The 27,136-nt window shown below is 53.2% G+C and overlaps 1 protein-coding gene across 1 annotated transcript in view; it reads right to left on the bottom strand.

Annotated features, from left to right (window-relative positions):
• Nucleotides 1-3,349: 3,349 nt before the first annotated feature.
• Nucleotides 3,350-27,136, bottom strand: part of HCN4 (hyperpolarization activated cyclic nucleotide gated potassium channel 4) — a 97,895-nt gene continuing 74,108 nt past the window's right edge. The window contains exons 5-8 of the mRNA XM_053954829.1: nt 21,311-21,457; nt 19,944-20,184; nt 17,646-17,810; nt 3,350-7,507 (exon numbers count right to left, since the gene is read on the bottom strand). Coding sequence (XP_053810804.1) covers nt 5,913-7,507; nt 17,646-17,810; nt 19,944-20,184; nt 21,311-21,457 — 2,148 coding nt within the window. The 3' untranslated portion in view covers nt 3,350-5,912. The remainder of the gene's footprint in view (nt 7,508-17,645; nt 17,811-19,943; nt 20,185-21,310; nt 21,458-27,136) is intronic.

Here is a 27,136-nt window from a genome sequence, read left to right as displayed (position 1 = left end):
CAGAGTCTAAAGCCAGAGCCGGGCTTTGGCAAAGGGCGCTGGAATTAGTGCGGCAGAATGCCTGGGGGCTCTGCAAGTGATGTCCAAAACCAAAGTCCAGAAACCCGTGCTAAAATCCAGCCTCTTCTCATCGAGGGGAGAGAGCAGGCAGGGAGGGGATGGGTTTGGAGATCCCCTGCCCATCCAGGAGCAGTGCCCAGGCACCCCTGGGTGCAGGGACAGGGCTGGGGACACCGGGCACTGCTCCCCCGAGGTCGCTGGGAAGGCTGCACGGAGGGCAGTGTCCTTGCAGCTATCACCTGCACAGGGAGCTCACCTGGAGCGGGTGCTCAGCTCTGACCTGGGGCTGTCCCAGCCTCTCCCCTGGGACCCCCCCTGGGAAAAGCAGCGTCCAGCCAAGGCTGCACCTCTGCCAGGAGTCGATAGTGTCGCTGACAACGTGCCTGAGCAGCCTCATTTCATTTCTGCAGGTTTCTGAGTGTAGATTTGGGCTGAGAAGCCGGGGCAGAGGGGCCAGAGGCACACAGGAAACCTGGGACCACAGTGGGAGCATTCCTCCATGTGGGGCAAGGCACAAATGTGACCAAAGAGGTGCAGGATGATGAAAAGCTGCTGCAGGATTACCTCCAACCCGAGGGCAAACCCCAACTGCAGCTTGCCCTGCCCTGCCCTGCCCTGCCCTGCAGAGGGGAGTCACGGAGCCCAGCAGAGGGAAAGATCCCCCCATCCCTCACAGAGGTCACCCCAGCCAGGGCCTGCAAGGGGCAGAAGGCACAGTGAGGGCGTCTCTGGCATCCAGCAAAGAGGGACTGCTCACATGTGCTGCCAGTCCTGGGGTTCATCCCTGCAGCCCCAGGCACGCTGGGGCTGGCACAGGGCTCAGCAGGAGCTCCTGGCATGCTGCCACGGGCTGGCCCCTGCCCTCCCCTCTCCTGGGACTCACGGTGCTCATGTCCCAGCTGACCCCTCTGGGGCTGCAGACGTGGCTGGGCAGGGGAATCATTCCCCAGGGAAGGGTCCTGCCTCACCAGGTGCCAGCTCTGCCTCCAGCTCCCTTCCCTGTGCGAAGCAGAACTCCTGGCCAGCCTTTATCCCAAGTGTGGTCCCAGCACTCCCTGGAGGCTGCTGAGAAGCCTGCCCTGACCTCTCTCAGCTCAGGAGGGTCCCACCCTGACCCCAAGGCTGTGTTCCCCTCGTGTCCGTGTGCCAGGCGGGCACAGGGCAGGGCTGGCAGGGAGGGGATGTGCCCTCAGTGCCTCTCCGGTCCCACTGGAGAGGTCTGGAGCCCTCAGTCCCTGCAGAGCAGCCCTGGTGGGTGCCCTGCTCCAGCTCTGGCAGCAGGGCATTCCCAAGGAGCTGGAAAAGTCCCCTGCCACCGCTCAGGGGTGTGAGAGGTGAGAGATGTGTCCTCTGCCCGGGGTGTGGGAGGCTTGGAGGAGCTGCCCCGTTTGATTTTTACTCTCTGTGCTTCGGCCATGGCTGAGAGCATTGCTTTGTGCCCATCTCCCCCTTCCCAAAGGCATCCTGTCCCACAGAATCACAGGGGTCAGAGTGTGGCTCACAGCTGCTGTCACTGTCACAGCAGTGCCCTGGGTGGCAGGGACGAGCTCAGCCCTGAGCCTGGGGGTGAAAGCTGTCTGGTGTTCTTTATGTCAGGTAAAATACACACTCTGCAGTACTGATTGCTTTACAGGGGTCATTCCCACCTTACTCGTGGCTCCCTAGCAGGGAGGAAAAAGATGCAACTCCCTTTTCCTTCTGGGCATTCCCAGGAGCACCCTGCAGGGTACCTGAGCTTGCTGGTCCCGTGTTGGGAGATCCCTGGAGCCGCAGAGGAGATGAAACAGGACTCAGTCAGGGCATGCCCAACCCCAGCCCCAGCCTGGGGCTTCCTAGGGACACCCCAGAGGTGTGGCAGGGTGCCCCTGATGGTGGCTGTGACTGGGGAACAGCCTGAGGGTCCTGCCAGGCAGAGCTCAGAGAGGGAGGCTCAGGGAGGAAAATCCTCTTCCCAAGAGAGAGCTGAGCCCCAGCCTGCTTCTCCCTGAGGCCCTGGCACCACTTTCCTTCTACCCAGGGCTGGCTGGTGCAGGGACCAGCCAATCCCAGTGTCCTGGGAAAGCACTGCTGGGAATTGCTGGGTTCTGTGGGCTCCCACACCCCACAATCTCCCACAGGGTGCAAGAGCTGTGAGTGTGGGAGCTGCTGCCTCTCCCAGAGCCAGAGACTGCTGGGTGGGCAGCCAGGTCAGGCCAGGCTCCACAGACAAGGCTGAAATTCCCATGAATTCCTGCCCAAACTAGGGCTGGGCGAAGGGAGAGACCTGCTGCTCCTGTCTCTGCCCCACCCTTGGGAGGGGTCCTGAGGCTCTGTGGGACAGGCAGTGGTGATGAGGGGCACCCCGCTGAGGGCAGTGACCTGGCTCTGGGGATGTTTTTCCCCACAGCCAGATCATCCCAGTGAACTCTGAAGTCCTTGTGAGGTAAGCAGGCAGCACCATGTGCTGAACCAGCCAGGCCTTCCAGGTGTGCTTTGAGAACTCGAAACTTGGATTTTCTTCCAGTCCAACCTTGCAAATTTACAAATCTCCTGGGAAATCTTAATTTTAAAGGAAATGTTGACTTGGGCAGGACTAACAAGCCGTTCCCTCTGTAATAGGAATGGCACGGAAAATAGCCTGGCCTAAAAACCCATTCCAAAAGGCAACCCAAACATTTTAGCCTCAATTCCCTCCTGGAAACTCCAGGACAAGGTGCCCCACCAGGAGTCACACAGAGACCCCCGAGAGGGCCTTGCAGGTGTGAATGGAAGCTCAGAGCTGAGGCCAGTTTTACCTTCCTAAAACTTCAGCTCCTGGCCTTGGCATCCTCCCTGCGTGGCTCCTGGCTCCATCCCTGTCCTGCTGCCAGGGGCTGTCCTGTGCAGGGTTCCTTCCCCAGGGATCCCACAGGCAGCCACAGCTCCCATGTCTGCATTAGAGTGAAGGATTTTCGTGCACACATCTGCAAAACAACTGCCTGATTTCTCCCTTGGCTTGGTGAAAATTCAGGTGTAGGTGGAAGTTTTAAACTTTTTGTGTCAGTGGCTGAATACAGAGAACGTGTGAGGTGGTGAACACCCTGCCAAAGCTCCAAAGGCAGCAGGAAAATAGAGACAGGACAAAGCAAAGGGCTGAAATGGGATTTGCCTCCTTTAAAGCTTGTCTCGTGTTGCCTGGAGTTCACCACGTGAAGCAGACAGCAAGTCAGAGGGGTGGGTTTTTCACATTTTTATTTACTAAGGTTTTTATTGTGTGTTTTATATTGCAAACCCCACCCCTAGAACTCTTCCCCTCCCTTCCCCCCAAAAGAAACCAAATAATAATAATAATAATAATAATAATAATAATAATAATAATAGTAGTAATAAATATAGTTCCACCTACTGAGACAAGCCTATTGTTGACTGGGCTCCAGTCAGAATAACTCAAAGTTGGCTACTGCAGTGCTGAGAGCTGGAAACCCAAAGAAGATCCCCGAGGGAAGCAAAGCCAAGGAGGATGTCCTGCAGTGAGGAGGGGGCAGTGCCAGCCCTGGGTGTCCCCTGAGGGTCCCCAGGGTGGCCAGGACTCGGGGCCAGTGCAGCAGCCACAGGAGGGCTGGAGACCTTTCCCCCCTGCCTGCCCAGCCCAGCCCCACACGGAGCCCCCAGACTCTCCAGGTGCTCAGCCAGGGGCCCTCTGGCACACAGGGGTTGCTAAAAACCCAAAAAACTGAAAAGGATATTGTGAATCTTCCTTCTACCTCTGACAACATGAGAGGGTCTGTGAGTCTGCTTCAATTCCTGTTTCAAGATGAACCTGTACATATTTGGAAAAGCAGGATCTAGAGGTTATAATTGTCACCTGCCAATCAGCCCTGCAGGAGGGTCAGAACTGACACGTATTTTAAAACTAGGATATACATATATATATATAAATATGTGTGTGTGTGTGTGCTGACACATGTGCATAAATAGACTACAGATGTGTGTGACTACCCTACAGATAGAAAAGCAGGTGTGTAGATATAGATACATCTATAAAATCTATACAAACACACACACACACACACACACGCTCACCCTCCCACCACACTCACACAGACAGAGCTGTATGGAGCCAGTAGAAAAAGCATTTCCAGAGTTCCCCTGACCCTTTAAGGAAGACCAAAGCTGATCACATCTGAATTCGGAGCCACCAAAGCAGGGTGAAGCAGGAGTGCCCAGGAATGCAACATTCAAGGTGCAGGCACGTGGCAGAGAGTTCTGCAGACAAGTCGGTATAAAAACTGTCAGCCAGGGTTTGGGGCAGGGCACGGGGAGCTGGAGGGGCTCAGGGACTGGGGTGGGGAAGTTTTTGGCACTGCTGCATGGAGTCCTGTGTCCCCTTGAGGGCTGGGGACAGAGGGAGGCTGGATGTGTCTCTAAGGAGTGTTAGAAAAGTTGAGCACCTGACTCGGACAGTGAGGTGGCCACAGACACCCCTTGGCCTAAGAAAACCCCAGACAGAGAGAGAGAGGAAGGAAGAAGTGACACAAAAGGAGACGTCTGCCCTGGAGGTAAAGGCTGTGGCTTCTCAGTGCTGCTGGCCCCGTTCTGTCCCCACCCCACTGCCAGTGCCCCCAGGCGGGGGGCCCAAAGCCCGGCCCCAGGTGCCCCGGGTGTCAGGGGAAGCCCACCAGGTGCAGGCTCTTATTGCTGGTGAAATCAAACAAAGGATTTCGGTTCCCCCAGCAGGGGACAAGCACAGACCAAGGCCGGCCAAATTTCTGGGCTGATCTGGTTTTAATGGTAAAAACGGAGTTGTAAATCTTGGAACTGTTCTGGTGCCTCACACTGCCCTGGGCTAAGGAGGAGGAGGGCTGGGGACTGCACCCCACTGCTCACTCCTTTCTAGTTCTCCTCAGAGCAGTCACTCACGGACACTGAGACACTGAAGTGACAGAGGGGACATTAAAGCGCTGCCTCTTCCTTCATCCCTCCTGTGGTTTGCACACTCCACGGAGAGGCTGAAGCTTGGGGCCTTCTGCCTGCTGTGCTGGCAGAGCCAGGGCTTCTCCCTCTGCCCACATGCAGAGGGATCATCAGAGGGATCATCCCTGCCCTCCCTGTGCCTTACAGGGGATTGCTCCTTGTTCCCACTGGAGTATCAGTGGAGTTAGAAAAGGACAATCTGCAGCGAGGCCCATCCATCTGCTGGTCACCTTCATCTTCCTCAGCTGGAGTCCAACCCAAACCTCAGCCCTTGGGAAATCCCTCAAGGGGTCTACAAGAGTGAACTCGTCCCTTCCTGGCTCCTCTGTGACCCGCTGAGCACAGGAGGTGACCTGGCAGGGAGGGAGGGACACGTGGCAGGGAGGCAGGGACACTTGTAGTGTGTGCTGGGCCACCCACGTCCCCAGCCCCAGGGTCACAGCTGGGGCAAAGACGAGGCCAAGCAGGGCTGCTCTACAAACACCAGCTCCATGCCTGACCCCACGGGCCCTTCTGTGGCCCACATCAACCTTGGATCTTTGTCTCAACAGGAAAACCTTTTTGGTGGCTTCTATGGCTGCTCATTCACGTGTTCCAGCTCAGGCCCACGCCCCGGCTGTGCGTTACCTCGTTGGATTAAATTTGCTCGTATCCTTTTTTTTCCTGTGTATTAAAATATTCTATAAAATCAAGTGACCAAAAATCTATAGCTCTAAGAATACCTGGTTATCTTCTTTTTTTTTTTTTCTGTTGTTTTTCATGTGTTTTTTCTTTGTTTCTAAGCACAGTTAAACCTAAACAAAAGAAATGGAGAAAAAAATAAAAAGCAGGAGTGGCGCAGGGGGAAGGAAAGGAAAAAATTGCTCGGTGAACTCGTCACTGAAGGGCAGAGCTGGCACGAGCATCTCCTGCAGGAGTCCTCACAAATTGGAGGGCAGTTTGGACCTGACGGGCTCCAGATCCCCCGTGAGCACTATGGACTCTTTCCGCCCGCCCGCAGTCAGGGGAGCGGCACCGGCTCCCAACGCCAGCGGGTGTGGCAGAGAACCTGAGGACATCTGGCGTGGCAGCGTCACCCGCCCGGGGATGGAGCTACAAGGCTTCCCCAGCAGTCCGCTCCCGCCGCCGGGGAAAGGGGAGAAGCTGGAAACAGATTCTCTAGAGGAATGAGGAGAGCTGTGGCGGCCCAGCGTCTGAGCCAGCTCTTGGGGCAGAGAGGGCTGGGACGCAGAAATCAGCTTGATGTCCTGGTTGAGGCGCCCCGGCGGCACCGCGCCGCGCGCCGGCAGCGGCTGGGCCGGAGGGCTGGCGGGCTGCGGCAGCAGCAGCGAGCCGTGCGAGCCCGAGGCCCCGGCAGGGCCACACTGGAAAGTTCTGGTGGCCACCGGGCTCTGACTGGGAGGACTAAGGCCAGAAGGGGTGTAACAGGGAGAGGCGATGCCGGGCTGCTGGAGCGGGGACACGGAGGCGAAGGGAGGCCGCTCTTGGTGGAGCTGGGCTATCGTTCCAGTCAGAGATCCTAAAGCACTTGGATGTGTTTGGCACAGGCCTGCGGACGGCCCGCCCGAGGCCTGCGCCAGCTGGCTGAGGCTGGAGGATGGAGAGTTGGAAGAAGGAGGGGCTTGGAAGTGGTTCAATCCCCCCAGGGTCCCACTGCCCGAGAGCTGCTGCGACTGTCCCCCCTGCAGTGGTCTCGTGGTGGGCTGGAACTGGTTCAGGAGACTGGGGGGGGAGTTTGATGAGAGCTGGGTGAGGGATGTTGATGGGGAGCTGGCTGAGGCTTGCTGGAAGTGCCCAAATCCACTGCTGGAGAGGGCTGGCTGCTGCTGCTGCTGCTGCTGCTGCTGCTGCTGCTGCTGCTGCTGCTGCTGCTGCTGCTGCTGCTGCTGCTGCAGGGGCTGGGCTGCGCCTAAGGGTGACCCAGAGGGTGCATTCTGGAACTGGCTCAGCCCCGCCGAGGAGGTGCTGCTCAGCCCCGGCTGGCCGGAGCCCCCCGGAGGGGACCCCACCTGGAACTGGCCCAGGCCAGCGGCGGCCGAGAAGCCAGCGAGCTGCTGGATGTGGAAGGACGAGGACGAGGGCGTCTCCGCGCCCGGCGTGTGCAGCTGGGATGGGGTGCTGGATGGGGAGCCCACTGCAGAGGGGCCAGCGGACGGGATGAGCGACTGGAATCTCTTCAGCTGCCTGGGGGTCTGGTTGGGTTGCTGGCCCAGGGAGCCCAGCACGGACACGGGCGGCCGGAAGATGGCCGTGGGCAGGCGTGGGTGGTGGGTCAGGGCGATGGCCACCGAGGTGGTGGCGGCGGCGGCCTGCAGCGGGGCCTGGATCAGCGGCGTCCAGATGACCGGCGTGGGCGTGGAGGCGGCGGCGGCAGCGGCCTGCACGTTGTGGGCACAGTGAGCCATCTCCCGGTCGTGCTGCACGATCTGCTGGATGATCTCGTTCTCCTGGTAGTTGAACACCCCCGAGTTGAGGTCGTGCTGCACTTTGTGCAGCAGGATGGAGTTCTTCTTGCCTGTGAAGGAAGGGAGGAGAGAAAGGGTCACTGTGGGTGGCAGAACATGAGGGCTTCAGAGCTTCCTGCCCCACTCCCCTGGAATGCCTCCCCTTGGTGCCCTGCGCAGTCCCTGGGGGTCTGTGCACAGCCTCTGCCCCAGCAGCAAGATGGCAAACACCACATCTCCTGCTTCTGTGGAACCAACAGCCTCAGGTCCCACAGAGCTGGAACGCAGAGCTGCACGTCCAACGGGACACGCATCCTGGCAGTAACTGCACTGCTGGGAAGTGTGGCACACTGGCAGCAAAGAGCTGATGGTTTTGGAAGATTCCCATTTTGCACCTGAGCCTCCATTAGAAAAAGAGAATAAAACCCTAAATATATAAACCCAGTGAAGTCTTCAGCCACTTTCCTTCAGCTTCACCTTTTCCTCACCTGTCTCAGGTGCCTTGATCACTTTGGAGTCAAATATGGGGGTTCACTTGAAAGGAGATTTCTCTTTGAGTCAGGACTTGGTCTTGGAGTCTTTTCCAACCTGAATGATTCTGTGGCTCCATTCTGTGGAGCTGGAAAAGCTCAGCTGGGCCAGGTAGGACCCTCAGGCATCCTGCAGCTCCTGTCTGAACCCAGCTGTGCCCTTGGAGCCCCAGCTTTAGGGAAGGTTCCAGCTGGATTCCCAGCCTGCAGCCAGAGTTTAGCTCAGCTCTTTGCCCTTGCAATGGGCTGGAAAATGCAGTGGGATGATTTGTCCAGCCTGGGAGTGCAGCTGGCACTGGAGGGATGCACTCCTGGGCTGAGGGACAGAGCCAGCCAGGGCTGGGCAGGGCCTGGCACCAGAGGGATTTCCTTTTTATCCCACCCAGCCAGCTCGCAGATCTTTATGATCTGAGGCACATCTAGATGACATCCAGATGGTTGGTTGGGTTTTTTACTGCATGATGTAGCTTTTAAGTGTGCAGCAGATAAAAGAGTTTAAGGACATGCCTCTTACTCCAGCCAAATGGAAAATCAAACATCTGTCAGGAGAGAGCTGGAATGGCACTGGGGAGGGAAGGTGGCACCCTGGTCTCCTAAAGAGCCACTCTGAAACAGCAGAGCCTTGGATATAACTCACTGAGTTCCAAATCCAGCAGCAGAAAAAGGTGAAACAACTCCTGCACCAATAAAGAGGAAACTGTACAATAGGAGGGAGATCCCAGTCACTCCCACCGTGATGCTGGGAATGTAAAATGTGTTTAGTTCTTGCTGCAAAGCATGGAATGTACAGAAACCACCCCCATGTAAAACATCAGTGAGAAAGCACAGCACATTCAGAACAGAGGTGATTTCACAGCAGCTGAGGAGGGAGTTCAGTGACAAAGGAAGCTGTTCCCAAACGTTCCCTTCCCTTGCAGGAGGAACCAGCAGACAGAGATTTGAGCCAAGCCCATAAAAAGGAAGGAGCAATCTGACTGTAACTGCAGATACTGCCAGAACATGCTGAAGGTTTTCCCTTCCCTTTTTCAAATCAAGCCTTTGTCACCCCACAAAGGACAGGGGGTGGCTCTGAGGGCTCTGGGGGTAAAGCTGCAGTGGGCTGAGCTGCACTGAAATGCTGCCAGAGTTCTGATCCTGGACGTGCACCTGGGACCTGGCTGCTGTGGGGAATGGGATGAGATGCTCAATGCTCTGCTGTTTTGCCTACTGCCAATCACTCCCTGAAAAAAAAAAAAAATAAAAGCAGAAAAGCTTTTGTTTCCCACTCAGAGCAAGATCCTAGCCCGGGAAGGATGTGATCCTGAAGGCAAGCAGAGTTTGGAGCTGCTCAAGTCATTCCAGGGCTGGAAGTATAAGTGTAGGAATTCTCTAAGGGCAGTTTGTTGTATGCTGGACTGGAACAGCTCTGGATACCCGCAGAGAGACAGATGCCAGTCCTTCCCATGGCCAGGCACAGCAGAGGCAGCACCAGCACCTTTAAATGGGGTTTGGCACAGGAGGTCACTGAACACACACACGCGGAGTCATTCCCATCCATTTCTGCTAAAATCACAGAAAATGAGCTCCAAAGAGCTGCTTAAACACACTCAGAAACACAGACTGCGTGTGGAGAGAGCAGAACCTGCCTGACTGCAGCTGGCAGGTGAGGGAGGAGGTGGCCAGACTGCAGCATTCCAGAGTCACAGAGGGACTGGGACTGCAGCTTTGCAATCCTGCCCTTCCTGAAGCTGAAGGGACAAATCCCAGCATGGGCCATGTGCAGCTCCTGCAGCACTGCAAGGTCAGGCTGTGCCTGGGACACACAAAGCAGCCAGGGACAAAGCTGCTGTCCCGAGATAAAACTGGGTTCAGGGGAAGGGCCAGAGCAGGGCAACGAGGAACAGCTTCCCAAAGCTCCACAGCAGCCATTGCTCCATGCTGGTATCACCACACCTCATCCCACTTTCCCAGTGCCCTAATCCTATCCCACTCTCCCAGTGCCCTAATCCTATCCCACCCTCCCAGTGCCCTAATCCTATCCCACTCTCCCTGCTCTAACCTCATCCCACTCTCCCAGTGCCCTAATCCCATCCCACTCTCTGTGCTCTAACCTCATCCCACTCTCCCAGTGCCCTAAATCCCATCCCACTCTTCCAGCACCCTAACCTCATCCCACTCTCCCAGTGCCCTAAATCCCATCCCATTCTTCCAGCACCCTAACCTCATCCCACTCTCCCAGTGCCCTAAATCCCATCCCACTCTCCCTGCTCTAATCCCATCCCACTCTCCCAGTGCCCTGTCCCCTGGCTGTGGCTCTGGGGCTGGTCCCAGTGCAGGGTCTCCCTGAAGCCCTGCATTGTGGCTTCCCTCCTTCTCAGGCCATCTCAGCTAGCTGGAAAACCACTCTGATTTCTGGCACCTGCAGTCTGGGTGAAGAGTAAAGGCAAGGACTGTAAACCTGGGCTGCTGAGGTGTGAGAAACTGCTCCAAGTAATGGGGAACACGAGATGGGATCCAGCTTTGAGGGTCTCCTGCTCAGTGCCCAGAGGTCTGTGTTGGCATGTGGATTCCTCACTAGAGAGAGAATAATGCTGTGCCTCCAACCTGCCTTTGTAGAACATCTCTGTGAGTGCACTTCTGTGATTCCTGGGAGAAATCACCCTGGATGTCTCCCAGCCCGAGCTCCCAGCTGCACTCCAGGGGCTCCACAGCCCAGCTGAACACAGACCATGCTGATGCTTTCCAAACGTGCCTGGTATTTACTGGAAGTGGTTTGATCAAAGCTCCTTAGGTTTGTGTCAAGTTGATGAAGTAATACCAGTAAAAGCCTTGGAATGATTATTTCTGTTGTTTTTTAAACCAGAACACTCAATTTTCCCTTTGAAATCACATTACATGTCACTGTTTTCCTGAGCCCAGCTTGCCTCTATTAGCTGTTTCATTAGATCATTTTTTTCTCTTCTGATTTGCCAAGAAAATATCACATTTCTCCTCCAGAACACTGCAGAACATTACGGAAGACATTCTTCCAGCCATGGAAGGGGAGAGGAGTTTTTCAAAACCATTTTTTAAAACTGTAACTGGTTGGCAAACTGAAAAATTAATTCACTTCCCCACTCAAATGAATTGCTTCATTTACACAATGTTTCCACATGCCAGTATAAGCCCTGTGGATTGCTTCTGGAGAAAATCCTGCTTCCCACCAGCCCCAGATGGGAACAGGCCCTGAGCAGAGTCCTGCTGGGACAGACATTCCTGAGGTCCTGCAGGAGACAGAAACCAGCAGTGGGACAAGGAGTGGGACTGACTTTGCTTGAGCCAAGATTGGTGCTGAGATTATTCCTTCTCCTCCTCCTCGTGGGATTGAGGAAACAATTCCCAACCCCTTTTCCTGGCCTGGATTCCTTGTCCCAGCCCCTGGCCAGAAGAAGGGCAGGGGATGCAGCTGATCAGTTTGGCTCTGGAGACCCCCCCGAGATGAGGTTCTGTCCCCAGCCCTGCGCAGTGACCCGCAGGGAGTCACTCCTGTGTTCCTGCTCAGCCACAGGGAAGCCGAAGGGCTCCTGGTCCCCTGCAATCCCATCAGGGAGGCTGAGTTTGTCCTTCTGGGATGTTCATCCCACAGAAATCACAGTGCTGGGCACAGAGAGGTCCTGAGATAAACAATGCATCCAGAATCACTGCTAAAGGCTGCACACACTCACTGAGACACCCCAGAGCAGAGGAACCAGCTGCAGCTACCCCAGCCCCAGCCCCAGCCCCAGCTCCCCTCCCTCCCTTTAGAACACCCTCTGGGCTCTGAGAACTCCTTGTGTGCCTCACTGCAACAATGGGCTAAATATAGGGGGGAAAGGAAGGTATTTAGAGCCTTGGAGATGTTGAGAGCAAAGCTCCTGGTGCTTTGAAGTGGAGCGGGGTATGTAAAATTATGGAAACGAAGCAAACAGATGTTGCTCCCCTAATTAAGAACTGCAAAGTTAGATTTTCCTCAACTGCAGATAGCACACAAAAGAACAGGGAGAAAGGCTCATGTGATTTCATAAAAGGAGCCAACACTCAACAATAATTCTTCTATCAAACAATCAAAATTAGCTTTGTGTTGTTAAAATTCTGCCCAGACACAGGGGGAATTAGCTGTGACTTTCTGTTCCTTTCTCCTTTCAGTTCTCTCTGAGCCCACTGGCTGCACTTTAAAAATTCAGGTCATTAAATTGCTTTCTGAATTTGCATGTATTTGAAATAATCTCATTTTATTAGGCTGCCTTCTGCCCTGGCCTGCTGTCAGCGTGGCTGCTCCCACCACATGGCTGCTTCTCTCAGGTCTTCACTGGTTATTCCTGGCACCAAGGGCTGGCTTTGGAGCCTGGCTGCACATCCCAGCTCTGCCCTAGAGCTGTGCCTTCCTTGCCAGGGGTTCTCCTGAGCTGTCTCCTGTGGGAATTCAGCCCCAGAGGGAGTACCCAGCCAGAGGCAGCTGCAGGCAGAGACCCTGCCCACACTCAGGGCTGGGTTTGCCCTGCCCCAGGAGTTTTTTGGTTGGGAGGAGCTACTCCAGCTTCTGCTGTGCTCTCAGAGTCTGTGTGCACAGGGAAATGAGCTGGAACAGGGAATTCAAAATGATTCTTAACCCCCAGACTATGGGCTCTTTGCCTGTTGGGAAAATGCAGGTGAAGCCCCACTGAGCTGCATTCCCTGCTGTGGGAAGGTTTCTGCTCGGAATTCAGGAGCCCTTGGGGGAGAGCACAGCAAAGCCAGATGGATCAGCCCTAAGAGCATCTCAGAACACTGCTCTGGAAACTGGGAGTGACTTCCCTGAGAGCCTGGCTGTGTAAATCCATGGATGTACAGAGCTCAGACACCTGCCAGGGCAGCTCTCTCTGCATCCTGTCCTTCCCTTTCTCCCTTGCTGGATCCTCTCCAATCTGGGGTTACCTTTGAAATGGACAATTCCCTTTCTTCCCTCCCTGTACAGCTCAGGGATTGCCTCTGATTGCTTCCCCTCTTCCATAAACTCAATTAACCCCCCAAAAAACACGGTGTCCCTGTGCACAGCCAGAGCACAGCCACACTGCTGCAGGCCCAACACACACTGAATAATGTTATCTGATGAGTCTCAGCACAGCTACACTCCAGATAAATGAGCTCTTCCCTCCCACTTCTCACATAGAGCTTTGCAGAATGAGGGAAAAATGGAATATCTAGAGCTGGGCAGGCTGTGACTCTCCAGGGAGGGGTGAAGAGCTGTGGCATTCCCGAGGCTGGGACACGCTCAGGGCTCTCAATCATCACTGCAGACTGAAACCAAGAGGTGCCTTCTCCTCGAGTGGCACCAGTGCCAAGGTGCCTGCACACCCTCCCCAGAGCCCTGCTGCAGCTGACAGCTGTGACAGGACAGGCTCTGGGACACTCTGGACACGTGGCACTGTCAGCTGCTGCTCTCAAGTGTGGGCTGGCTGCAGACAGCTCCTGGAGTGCCTTCAAGGCAGGGAGAGGCCCCCAAGAGGAGAGGTGCCACTGCTGAGCAGCTCCTTCTTCATGTGATTAAAAAGAGGGCTGAAAAATATTTATAAAGGAGCTGGAATGGTGAAATGTTCCCTGAGCAGGTGTTTTATCTCGATGCAGACAGCAAGGAGCTTTGTGGACAGCAAAGAGCAAGGTCAAGGTCAGGGATGGGGCTCCTGAGATCTCCTCAGCACCTTGCTCCTCTCCTGGGATGTTGGGGCTGTGTTTTCCTCTGAGTCACAGAAGTGACACTTGATATTCAGGTGAGCAGGGCTGCCAGGTCCCCTTCATTAAGCTGAAGTGATTTACATTCCCCCATGGCTGGTGAGTTACTGAGCCCTTTCCCTAGGTGAAACACAAAGGCCTCCAAGGCTGGCCTTGGAGACAGAAAAGGAAATTCAGATACTCAGTTCCTGCTGAAGTCCAAGCTCCCACCTGGGCTAGGGAGCACTTCCAGGTGTGATTGACCTGAGCCACCTCAGGAGAGACAAACCCAGATCCCCATGCTGTGGTGTTGAAGGGAGACAGAGAAATGCACAAGTGGCACCTGAACTTTGATTCCTCACTGACAGTGACATTTGTGGTTATTCAGGTGATGGGAGAGGACACTACACAGGAGCACCTCTCAGGACTTGGATAAGAAACCCCACCTGTGCCAAGGGCTGGGAATTTGAGAGGAAGCTTTGTGCCGAAGCACACGCCCTCTACCACTGCACACCCAGGCCACAGGCACTTCTCTCCTTGCACCACTGGGACAGCAGCCTCAGATCAGAACTGTTTCTGTATCTCTAGCTGTGTTTATCTCCTGATGGCCAGATCATCCTGCTCCTCTCACCTGTGGGGGTTACTCACCTGCCCATTGAACAAACCTGGGACTGTATTTGGTTAAAGTGGAAAGCTGGTGTTGAGCACACATTGCTGGAGTTATTTGCATTCAGTGTCTGTTGGAATCCAAAATGGATTGGGAACTCTCAGAACTTTGGGCCCGTAAGCCAAAGCTTAGAATTAAACACAGGATGTGACCTGAGACCTTGGAAAAGGCTTCCAAACTTAGGTGATAGAAGTGAGAATGTGGATTTATAGTTTAAAGCAGAGATGTTAAGCTAGGTAGAGGGAAGTTTAGAGTTTTAGAGTGTAGTACTGTAACTCTGTGTGTCACAACATGATTGGCTAAGAAAGCTTACACTGTAGCATGAGTCCATAAGATGAAATATTTAAGGATTGGGTCAAAAACATAAATATCCTTGTTAGCAGTGTTTTATTAGTTAATAAATCCCTAAAAGGCCTTGTAACTAGAGGTCTTGTGACCTTCCGAGCCATGCAGTGAAGATGTGAGCCGAACTCACCCTTTCTGCCTATGTAGAAGATAAGAAAAATAAATCACATCATCTAAAGCAACTCAGAGGTCCTGTCTCTAACTCATACAAAATTCCTTCACAAATCCTCACAAGTGCCAAAGGGAGCAGCCCCAAAACATCCCAGCTCCCCCTTTGTGAGCATCACTGTCCCTGCAGAAGGGATCAGGAACTGAGGCTGGGAGCAAAGGCAGCACAAGGACAAGCAGGGAATCTGAGGCTGAGCTTGGCACCGCTCCCAGCTGCTCTCCTCCCTGGCTCACCTGGCCCAGGCCAGCCCTGCCTGGAGGCAGCACAGCCCAGGGGATTAGTCAGGACTAGACAAGCAGGGCTGCAAACCCAACAGCATCTTAGCTGCACAACCGTGGTCACGAGCTGGCAGGCCAAAGTTTGGGAACAGCTATTTTTGTGGCTTGTTTATAGACAAAGCTTTAAACATTTCTACCACTGTAGCATGCTGAACAGACATTCTCATACTGAAGTAATATAATAAATTATATTTAGAGGCTGGAATTGTGTTGTCTTGGCTTTTCTTTGGTTTTTTGGCATCTGTGATGCCCGGAGGAAGCTCAAGGCATCTTTAATCCTGACTTCACTGGGATCCTTGTATCAAAACATACACAAGTGGCATTCAAAGTATATGCATTTCAAACCACGTGGCAAAAACTTCCTGAGGAAAATGAAAACAAGAACTTCCTCTGGCTCTTGGGAGGCTTTCAGCTCTCACCAGTGCCCTTGCTGTGGGTGGGGAGGAGCTGGTGCAGGCCTTTCTGGGATGGATCACAGCACATGGAGCAGTGGAAGAGCACTGTGCCTGCTATTCACTATGCCCTGGGTTTGGCAGCATTCACCACCCGTGCTGGGCTTACTCTCAATGAGCATTTAAGTGGTGGTGTTTTACAAGTGCAAATACTTGTGGAAATCTCATTTTAAGCTCCAGTGGTCACTGAAAGGCAGTTTCAAAGGCAGGCAGGAACAGAATGGTGCAATTTATGTAATGGGGCATGGCACCCTTCACCAACGCTGCCAGACAGAGAATTACTCACTGCCGAAAGCACAGCACCCCTGCAACCACAAACACTACACACAAATTACAGCCTGCCAGGAACAAGGAAGAGGGGCTGATTTCATCAGGGAGAAAATGATCATTAATCAGTGATCAGCCCAATTTCTTTGAGTGTCCACCTTCCAGCCCCGAGCCTGCGGAGTGTAACATGTGTGATGTTCTGCAGGTTGAGGAGCTCTCAGAGCCTGAGGATACTTGGACTGCCACAAATCTTTGTAGCATCCCAGCCTCTGTCAAGTCATGGAGATGAATCCCTTCCTGCCCAATCCAGGCAGGACACCAGGATCAATTCCCAGTAAGAGCAGAGCTTCAAGGCTACACCTCTGGGCTCTGTGGGGCAATTTCAGCTGAGGAAAGCTGGGCACCACCAAGGACTATGGAGGAGCCATTTCACAACAGTTTAGATGTAGAGCTAAGGGAGCAGGCAGCTCTCGAGGGCGAGTGCCAGGGAAACCAGGGCACAGCAGGACTTCCAGTGGCACGGGGACCAGCAGAAGGAAGGGGGGGCAGTGGCAGAGCCTTGCAGCAAAGGGCTACAGAGCACTCGCTCTGTGTCACCTTCTGACCTTATGCTGACATTTGCAGCTGTCTGTGGAAGGGGAGTTCTCTCAAGGGAAGAAGCACATGAGGTTCCTTGTGCTGGGTCAGAATTTTCCATGGATTTCAGTTACGTGTGCAGGAGCACAGAGCACAGGACAGGGATGTTATGCCCACCTGATCCCACAGTCCCAGAGGGCACCAGGCTGGAAAGCTGAGCAGCACTGAGCACCCAGACCTGCAGAACTTGAGATAAAGCCAAGCTGACCCATCCCTGCATTGATTTTACATTTTCTCTGTCATTTGTACAGCCTCACTAAAATAACCCAAGCGTTGGGCCTACTGTCACTTCCACCAGGGAAGCCCATTAGCCTGGGCTTTGCCAAAGCTTGTCTTCAGCTCAGAGCCTTTTCCTCAGGGGTCCCACTCGGTGGTTTGCAGCAGGTAATGAGATGCACAGAATCCAGTGTTCCTGGCACTGCACCCCTTGCTGGGATGCCAGCTTAGCCCCAACCCCCTCACCTCATCACCCTCCTGGCCCTCTGCATTGTGCCCAGAGCTCCACTGAGCTTTCCATGTGGAAAGCAGTGGGAATGCAAGCACTGTGAGGAGATGGATAAGGAGCTGCAGGATTAGACTGGGACTCCAAAATGCTCCTCAGCTCTGCAGCCTTCCTGCATGACCTTGCATGAGTCACTTTATCTCTGTTAAACACCTCTGGCTGTGACCAAGGAACGTTATCCTGGTCCTTAGCTGGGGAAGAGACACCTGGACAAGGATGGCTGCAGCACAGGTTGTGTCTCCCACAGGACAGGGAGCACCCTGGGATGGGTCACTGTGAGCTGTGACCATCACAGAATCCCAGAATAGTCTGGGTTGCAATGGACCTTAAAGGTGATCTAGCCCAGGCCCCCTGCCATGGGCAGGGACACCTTCCACTGTCCCAGGGTGCTGCAAGCCTGGCCTTGGGCACTGCCAGGGATCCAGGGGCAGCCACAGCTGCTCTGGGCACCCTGTGCCAGGGCCTCACCGCCCTCACAGGAAGGATTTCTCCTTAATATCCAACCTAAACTTACCCCCAGGAGGTTTAGATTGGACTCCTTGAGGGAGCTGAAGTTGGACAACGAGGCAGGCTGGGATCCCCTTCACTTCCCAACTCCAGCACAGAACTGAGCACCAAGCCTGGAGAAGGGCTGCCAAGGCAGCGGGTAAGGAAGGAGACTCTCCCCCCTGTACTCACCAATCCTGTCCAGCCTGTCCAGAGCCACGGTCTCAAAGGCTCTCCTCATCATGGGGTACTCCTCCAGAACCTCGTTGAAGTTGTCCACGGACAGGGAGTAGAGGCGGCAGTAGGTGTCGGCGCGCACGCTGGCCGTGCGCCGGCCACGGGTCAGCAGGCAGATCTCTGCAAGCAGAGAGAGGCTGAGACAGGGCATGGACACCACCACCAGCACCCCTGCAACCCTCCTGCAGTGCCCTCACAGCCTCCCTCCAGCCTGCCCTCCCACAGAAAACACAGCCACAGTTCACATTCTGTGTGTGCACCAACATTTCAAAGTACCGGGGGCCAGCTGCCACACTCAGCTGCCCCTCAGGGGTTCTGCTGGTCCAGTCAGGCAGACAGGGTTTGTTCTGGGGGATTATCAAAGGCAGCACTGTGTGTTCATGCTGGAGGAGTTGTGTTTCTCCAGCTCCTTGCAGGCACTGGGAGCAGAAGGTCAAGCTGTGCTCTCATTGAAGCCAATGGTTTCTAGATTTGTGGAGAGGCTCTGTGCTGATCTGTGCTTTTGGTGCCTGGCTGTAATTTTGATCCCTGTACTGGAACATTTGTCTTTCCACAGTTTTCAAAGATTTTCATGTCTATGCCACAAGCACTGTCAGGGAAAGCCACATCAGTGACACCTCCCAGCTCTGGGTGTATTTACACTGCTGTCACACACTCCTCAGTGCTCAGCTGGTTACTGAACACAAAGCCCTGCATTCAACCACAGCTCCTTGAACACCCAACAGAGAGCTCCCAAATCCTCCTTTTCCACTGCTTACACAGAGTGTGGGCAGCACAGACAGGCACTTCAGCACAGATGGTGTGAGCTGCAGAGTGACAGCACTCTGCTCCCTGTGTGTGTTGGGTGCCAATCCTCCTGCACCATTCCTTGGATTCATGCTGAGCCTACCCAAAGCCCTGGTACATCAGCACCACAAGGTTATGAGTGTGCTCCTGGGCTGCTTTCCCAAGGAAATGATGCTTAGGAGACAGTGCCATGTGTGTGAGGAGTTCTGATGGAATGTCATGGGCAAGTTCAATCCCATTTGGCAGTCAGGGTATCCTGACTCCAACCCTCCAGCTCCAAATGCCAGGCTGCACAATCCTTGTACCCAAGTGAGGTGCAGACAGGTTGTTCCACATGAACCAGGAGTAACAGGAGTGTGGGAAATGCATAATAGGAACTTTTTTAGAGGAATGGCCTCCAGAAGGGAAGGCAAGGCAGGTTTTGCTCTGTCTCCCCTCAGCAGATCATCAGAGGTGGTGCACTCAGAGCTTGTCCTGTAACCTGCCTGTCTGGGGCTGAGCTCTGCACGGGCTCTGACAGGAGAGGGGGCTTTGTGTTTCTCATGAGAGCAATGCCCCAAATCCTTCCCAGCCTCCTGTTGGTCCCACTGCTCCAGAGCTCTGCTGCTTGCACATTTTGCCTGCCTGCTGACACCCAGGATGCTTTGCTGAGCCACAGGCAGGGCAGATGAGGGACAGTTTTCCCCTCTGTGTTTATCCAGCCCCTCATGCAGTAGATGCTGGACAGCAGGAGTAGGAATGTGCCTGCAGAAAGCTGAGAACAGGTCGGTTTTTACCTTTAAGTTCTCAGCTTCACCCATTTGTCAGAAGGAAATGAACCTGCAAGAACCAAGTTTCCCTGCTGTGTTTTGCTGTTATTTATGACCTAGGTTCTGCAGTGCCCACGAGTCACCTTTCCCTGTGTGGGAAATGGATTTGTAGAGAATTCTCCAAGCCTGACAGAAGGCTCACACAGTGTGCATCTGTATCCAAACGTTGAGATAAGAAATGCTGACTTAGAAATGCCATGGAATAGGACAGACATTGCTGAGAGAGAAATGGAACCAGAAACAAGTTTCAAAGGATGCTTTGCAAGTAAGACTGGATACTTTTGAGAAATAGAGCTATGAAAGATGCATTTTAGATGATTGGCTTTAAGGCATGTACAGCACGGTGTGACAAAAGCTGATAGGCCAAGAAACACTTATTGTAATTAGGAAATAGTGGGTTTCTGATTGTGATGGTGTGAATTATAACATTTGCATTGTCTCACCCTTCACATGAGACTGAAAATGGAATAAAAGTTTTTTAAACACCTCTCAGTTGCACCATCTCTGGGTCAGAAAAGGGCCTAATCCAACACCCCTGCACCATCCCCTGTCTGGGACGCTGCCCAGAGATGGAGGAGGAGGTGCTGGGGTCAGTCCCACGTGGATCAGGAACGGCTGAGCAGAGCAGGGCTGTGGCTGTGCAGTGAGCAGCACGCACCTCCGAAGTAGGAGCCATCGGCCAGCTTGGTCTCCTTGTTGCCCTTGGTGAGGACGCTGACCACGCCGTGCTGGATGAAGTACATCTTCTTGCCGATGGTGCCCTCCCGGATGATGTAGTCCCCAGGCTGGAACACCTCGAACTTCAGCTTGGTCAGCATGGATGTCACAAAGTTGGGGTCTGCGTTGGCAAACAGGGGCATGGAGGCCACCAGCTTGCGGCAGTTGAAGTTGATGATTTCCTGAGAGGTGTGGTGTAAAGGAGAGAGAGGAAGAGGAGAGGACACACATATGGTTAGTCAACACCTAATGACCTGTGAAGATCCCCCACCTGACCTGTGCATTTAAAGTGGGATAAACCGGCTGTGCCTTGGTCTGGCTGCCCTGGTGCAGGCTGGATGGGCTCTGGATGCTCAGAGCAGTGCTGGAGCCAGCACCACGCTCACTGCCTTCACCCCTCTGCCTCCCCCGAGCAAGGACAACACTCAAACCTCCCAAACACACACAGCATTCCTGATTCTGCAGGAAACCTTGGGCTGTGAGGGAGCATAGCAACAGTGAAATGCTGTCTGACAAAGCTCAGGGCTCCTCTCTGGGTAGGTGTCATAACTCACCTTGGCAGCCCCTCGTTCTCTGCTGCCCTTGCTTGTCAATGAGCTGTTAAACAGCACAAATGTGCCCGGGAGAAGAATGATCCCAGGCAGATGGGGACAGTGTCAGGAGAGGAGGCAGAGGTGCTCACCAGGCACTGGGCAGAGGCTGGATCACCAAGCCTGGCTGAAGAAAGCCCAGCTCAGCTGTCAGCACAGCTGGGCTGTGCCTCCCCCAGGGCTCCGTGTCACTCACAGGGGTGACAGCTCAGGAGCTGCTCTGTGCCCCAGCAGCTCCCACTCAGGAAGTGGTGCTGAGCCCAGCACAGCACTCCATGGGAACAGGGATAACTGCAGCAGGAAGAGAGAGAGCTGGGGAAGCATCTGTGTCCCCTAACAGGGGTTTTCAGAAGGGTGCCCTTTGAGATTTCAGCAAAACTAGTTTTAAATCCAGTCTGGCACTTGCTCAGCTCTTCTTTCTCCCATGGAGGGACATTGTTGGGGAACAAGGACAGAAGGCAGGCCCCTTCTGGAACTGGTGGGTGACACAGTGCTGACATCCCAGGGACAACCTGCATTGCCAGGCTTCAGCTGGGAAGGAAAGGGGGCTTCTCTGAAGGCTCCTTCTTCCTGTGACCCCCCCCATGGATGAGGCCAGCACTCCATGCCAAGTTTTAGCCCAATACAAGAGGTGGGAGCTTCCTGAGCCCCTGGCCCAGGAGCTCCAGAGCTGCCAGCGGCGCTGGGGAAGCGCCTTGCCCGTTGACCGCCCTCTTACCTCGCGCAGGGGCTCGCTCAGCTCCCCCAGGATGCTCTCCTCATCGAACATCTTGCCCTGGTAGCGGTGCTCGTAGTAGTCGTGGATGCGCTGCCGCATGTCGGCGGGCAGCTTGTGGAAGGACATGTACTGCTCCACCTGTTTGTACTGAGCAGGGAGACACGAGGGCACCGGTTACAGGACATGCCACAAACTCATGGGCAGCACGTGCTGGCCCTGCTTCCTTCACCTGGAGCAGCAGGGAGGGCTGGTGCCATCCATGGGGAGTTTGCAGACTAGCCTGCTGTGCTCCCCAAATGGCTGCCCCTTGCTTTAACCTTTAAGCTCATCCTCAGCTGGGTGCCCTGTGCTCACTGCCTGAGTGCTGAGCAGCCTGTGCTCCCCTCCACACAGCCCTGTGGCACCACAGAGAGAAACACAACTTTCCCAAGCATCCTCCTGGAAAAGGCTGTCAGAAGATCAGAGAAAAGAACGAGAAACAATTCTTATCTTCACTTGTTGCACCTTTTGTTGTGAACATGTGGAAGGTGTTATGGAGATTTTTTTACCAAAGGGTGGTTTCTTAATTAACCAATGGTGATGGTGTTTGGACTAGAGGACCAATTAGGTCAACCTGTATTGTAACTGTCTATAAAAGAGCAATGAGTCTCTTAATAAAGATTGTTATTAACCAGCCTTCTGTAATACATGGAGTCACTGCTAATTATTACCCAGCTGGGAGCAGGGCTGAGGAAGGAGTGCCTGGGTCCTCCCAGCAAACAGGACTTTGCAGGTGGGAGCAGGAGAGACCAAGTGCCCCCAGGTGATGGAATGCAAGCCCCTCGGGGCACAGGCCCAGAAAGAAATTCAGGCCCAGGGATTGAACTGAAACCCCTAGAGAAACTGAGATACATGAAGCCACAAAGTGGAATAGAAATATAGATTTTAGCTTTTAGTAGAAACTTACACTAAGTGCCTTGAGTATCTAAAACACTGCAGCAGAAAGCAGAGGCCTTTTTGTCCTTAGGCACAATTCTACCATAGTAGTGGTATTTCCATAAGGTTACCCTGCCCCAGACAAAAGGTAAACTTAACCTGTTGTTCACATTTTTTAGCTATAGTGTTCCCATAAACAAGAAAAACTGACAGAAATACATTTGTAGTTCTGAGTGATAATCTAGTAATGTTGTGTAAAATCTTACGACCACTAGAATTAGGGCACAATTAGATAAAAAAATAGAAACTGTATTAAATTCATTAGTTTATAATCATATTTAACCTATACTTCTATATGCTAGAGACCCTTCCTGCTCACTTACTACCTACCTGCCTACTCAAGATCCCACTCAGTTGTTGCTGTTTCACTACTGCTACCGTGGCAGACATAACACTGTATCCCCTTAGAACTCTCACCTTCAGAAGATCTTCAGAAGAATACAGAATAAAAACTTTAGTGTGTGGCACAGCAGCAGCCTGTTCCTTTTACTCTCACCTAGGGTGAATCACAAACCCACACCCAGGGAAGGTTTTTCCATTGCACATGGCAGGCCAGTGGCCAGCTGGGCTCCAGAGCTGTCACAGAGGTGCAGCCCCAGGGGCTGTAGCAGGGCAAGCACAGAACCTGCTCTGGGTGTTGAGACAGAGTAAAAAATCAACAGGGTAGAAATCCATTTGGATTTAGGTGAAACGTGCCGCTTTGAGCTTGCTAACATAAGTAAAATATGCTGTTTAGTCTGGTAACTGCAGCACTAGCAAAACTGCCCCAGCTAAAGAGAAAGAATGTGAATTTCCAAGCTAAAGAGATAAGAGATAAGAAAGACTCCTCAGACCTTAAAACAAACAGCACAGAGTGACCCAGGAGTTCTCTCTGTACTTTCTGACAACAACTAAGTACAAATGTAACTAGCTGTAAGTATAAGGCAAAATCTAAATAATAAATATACATGAACCTATTGTGAAATTCTATAAATATGTAAATTAGCTAGAGTAATAAAAAAAGATCGCGAGTTTTCAGGGGCACGCATGTCCTTTGAAGGGGAAAGCTCCCTCGCATGTGTCCAGCGCTGTAATAAAAACATACCATGCCCTACAGATCTATTGGAATTGTGGGGTCTTCATTTTTCACCGCAGTTCAGTGTGCACTCACAGCAAGCAGAGGGGCACACCTGGATCAACAGCCTGGTTATTGGGCTGGAGCTGCAGTGCCCAGCCTGCTGCTTCTCCCCTCTGTGCTCCTGCCCACCCTGCCACGATGGAACCTTTGCTTTCCCAGGACTTTCTTTCCCTTTTCTTCACTCCTGTGCCCCAAGGACTCACCCTAATTCATCCATCTTTTCACCTGATGGCTCTCATTTCCATGGTGTCAGTTCCAGCAGAATAAAGGGCACGCTCTGACTGATGGCAGAGCAGCTTTGGGGATGGATGGTACTTTCTGTGAGTGAAGGACACCTCCCCAAGGGCCAGGGCTGTACCAGCATCCTGCTGCCCTGCAGGTGCTGCAGGACAAGGTGTGTGCAGGGAATGGTCACGCTCCTTTCACTGGTGGCAGTACAGGACACAATCCTCAGTGTGTACTGCACTAATTGCTGACAAAAGGACTGTGCTGCTCCTTTCCCAGCCCTATTTCCCCTCTTCTCCCTGATAAACATGTCCCTGAACGTCCCTTTAGTGCAGGAGAGCTTGGTTAGTGAAGCTGTGCTCGTTACAGCCCTGGGTCCTGCTCCAGGGACAGCCTGTGCTGGCACTGCCAGCTCCATCTGCACCACGCAGGAGAGGGCATCACTGCAAGGAGCCAAGGTGGCAGAGGGGACACCTGGGGCTTCCTGGCATTCCCAAAGCACAGGAACTGCCTGGAAATATTCCTGATCCCTCCAGCCTGACCAAAGGCAAGGGAGTCCCCACCTCCCACTGGCACTGGCCCCTGTCCTTTGTCACCTGCGTGGCTCAGGCTCTGCAGGGACTGGCTGTAGCAGGGCAGGATGTGCTGGGTGCCCCGAGGAAATGAGGGAGGGAAAGGAAGTGGAAAACAGCAGCAGAATGGAAAACAGCAGCTCCCTTGTGGGCAACTCACCCAAAGAGAATTTTGGAGGTTATGGTGTTCCAAGCAGAAAGTTTCAGGGTTTGTGGCTCATCTAAGCACAGATGTCTCCTGCCACTGGAGAGGCACTGCAGCCTGAGACACCCATGGGACCTGGCAAACCAGGCACAGGATGTGTGGGACTCTCACCACGGAAAGGGAAATCATTAGGCACGAGCTTCTGCTGACTCAGGTTTATTAAATTCATCTAAAATCCACAAAGAGCTCTGCTTGCTTTAATGCTGCATTTTTGTTGAATAAATGATTTGCCAAAAATATCCCCTTAGGCTCTCAGCTTTAGTGCAGTGATTGGGCTGGAGCAGTGACCAGTGTCACCAGGTGTCTGTCCTCACCTGCTGCCACTGCCTCTGCCCCTGTCCCCTCCTCCACTGGCACTTGCTGTCCATCTTAGCTTCCCTTTTTCTCCCTGGGAAAAACATCCCCACGCTCCAAAATGCACCAGCACAGGCTGCACGGGGTGACTGGGACTCTGCTTATTCACCACTGAATGTGGATTTATGGCTTTGCAACAAAGAGCAATAAATTACTGCTCTGCAGTGTCCCCAGGGCTTGTCAGAGTCCCCTGTCACCGCTGTCCCCACATAAAGCTCCCAGGGAAAACAGGACAAATTTACTTCCCCAGTAAAGGGGCTGCTTCCCATTGCAAATGGAAATCAGGGTTATAAAAGCAAACAGAGAAATAAGAAACCATCATTCTCTGTCATGGTTAAAGAGAGGGAGTCTCTTGTCTCCTGCCTCTGCTGGTGCTCCCTCCTCTCAGCCATGAGGGTTTTGGGGTCCTCAGCTCTCCCTTGTGCAGAGATGGGGTCAGAATTGAAAGCATCAACCCCTTCTTTCCATGTCTGAGAAACTGAAGATTCACTGGGGTTTTCCCCCTTCCCTTGGAGCTGCTGAAGCCCCACTCTTGTGGGATCAGGCAGATGATGCCACACTCAGCTGGCCCCCTCTGAAGCCACCTGGTGTCCCTTTGCTGCCTTTCAGCTGTGGCCAGGCCCCCCTGACAGCCATTTCCCCTCCTGCCTCCTCCTCCTCGTCTGCTCAGCCTCCCACTTGTCTGCCTGTCCCCAGCCTGACCTGTGCTCAGAGCTTAGTGGCCTCTCTGAGTTCAACTAAAAACACTCATTTAGGAATTACTGAAATCTCTCTGAAGACAATCAAGCCCATTTAAATCCCAGCTCATTTTCTTAAGCCTGTTTTTCCTCAAATAGCCCTTGAAGGATGTATTAATATATCAAAAGGAAACCATTCAGCTGAGGATTTTTGCTTCTCTAGCTGGCCACTTTCCTTCCTCTCTCACCACTTCCCTCCCCTTCTACCAAAGCTCTGACACTCACAGCCCAAAGTGAACTGAGTATTTTTAACTCCTTCCATGCCCTCAATATCCATCAGGAACCCTCCTCTCTCTGGCAGGGATAAATCACTGAACAGGCTCAACCCTTTCCTTGCCCCAGTTCTGAAGGTGAAAACCACCAGGCACAGGGGGGACTGTTGGGGTGTCCCATGCAGGGTTCCACAATCCCAGAGGGTCCCTTCCAACCCTGCACATTCCATGATTCTGGCACTGCTTGGATCCTTCCAGGATTGGGCTGAGGCCACTGTGGCACCAGGTTTAATCCCAGTCACAAATATCACCATACCTGGAGCCCACAGAAAGCACCAGAGATGCACCTGTGGAAGAAGAAGGAGGCTCCAGAGGAGCATTTCAGCTCAGGGAATGATGGTGTCTGCCAAGGCTGGGCTAAGAGCCACCCTGTCCAGTGCTGGGGCTCTCCAAGTGGATCAGTGCCCCACAGGGGGAAGATCAGCTCATGGGATCCACCACATGGAGGGTGCTGACAGGACACAACTGGGATCTTTGGTTTCTTCTCCCTGATCTCTGATTAGGAGTCAAATACTGCAGCTCCCAGCATTCAGGAATCATCAAACCCAAGGAAATGCTCACTTCTGGGTTTTTTTCCTCTTTTAAGCCATTCATATTCCCACCCTCAGGATCTATTCTATCCTACATCTTACTCCTCATGGAGTCACAGGACTGCAGGAGGGGTTTAAGGGAACAACAGAAATTCTGGGACAAAAATCTGGGAGCTACCTCCATTCTGCAAGAGTTTTATGTGATGTCCTGGTTGTGAGCCTTTCCAAAGGCTGGATTCATTGATTCCTGTACCATAGCCCTTGCTCATTGTGCTCATTTTGTTAGATTTCCACCAGAAAATGAGAACATGAGAACATGAGAAAATGGGAAACCTGGAACACTTTTTCCCTTACTGCACGGTACCTTGGGGAATTATCTCACCCAGAGTCAGGCTCCTGATCTCTTGCTGTGGTACAGACAATCCCTGGAGCTTTTCTCCCACTTTCTGTCCAACATTCCTTGCACTGGGGATAGCTGTGAGGTGCCTCCCTTCGCTCCCATCAGCTCCTGTTCGGGCAGGGATTTTGGACAATCCCATTCCTGTTCAGGCAGGGATTTTGGACAATCCCATTCCTGGGCTGGGAGATACCATTAGGCTGAGCAGGATCAATAATGAGTCTGATGAAACCCCTGTTTGCCTCTGACCATCCCTGCTGCTCGGGGCTCTGAGGAAAGCAGATGCTTCTCTCAAAGCAAATCCCTCTGCATGAAATGTTGTGGGTGCTGAGCCCTAAGGTCTAATCCTGTGCATGTCAAGGGAATGCAATATGGACAAACCTGCACATCATGGCTATGGAACAGCCTGTTTTCCCTGGGAATGGCCCCTGAAGGGAATGTC

This window comes from Vidua chalybeata, chromosome 13 (assembly GCF_026979565.1).
Source record: "Vidua chalybeata isolate OUT-0048 chromosome 13, bVidCha1 merged haplotype, whole genome shotgun sequence".
NCBI lineage: Eukaryota > Metazoa > Chordata > Aves > Passeriformes > Viduidae > Vidua > Vidua chalybeata.
The sequence above is the reverse complement of the archived record's forward strand: the minus strand, read 5'-3'. Positions and strand labels throughout refer to the sequence as shown.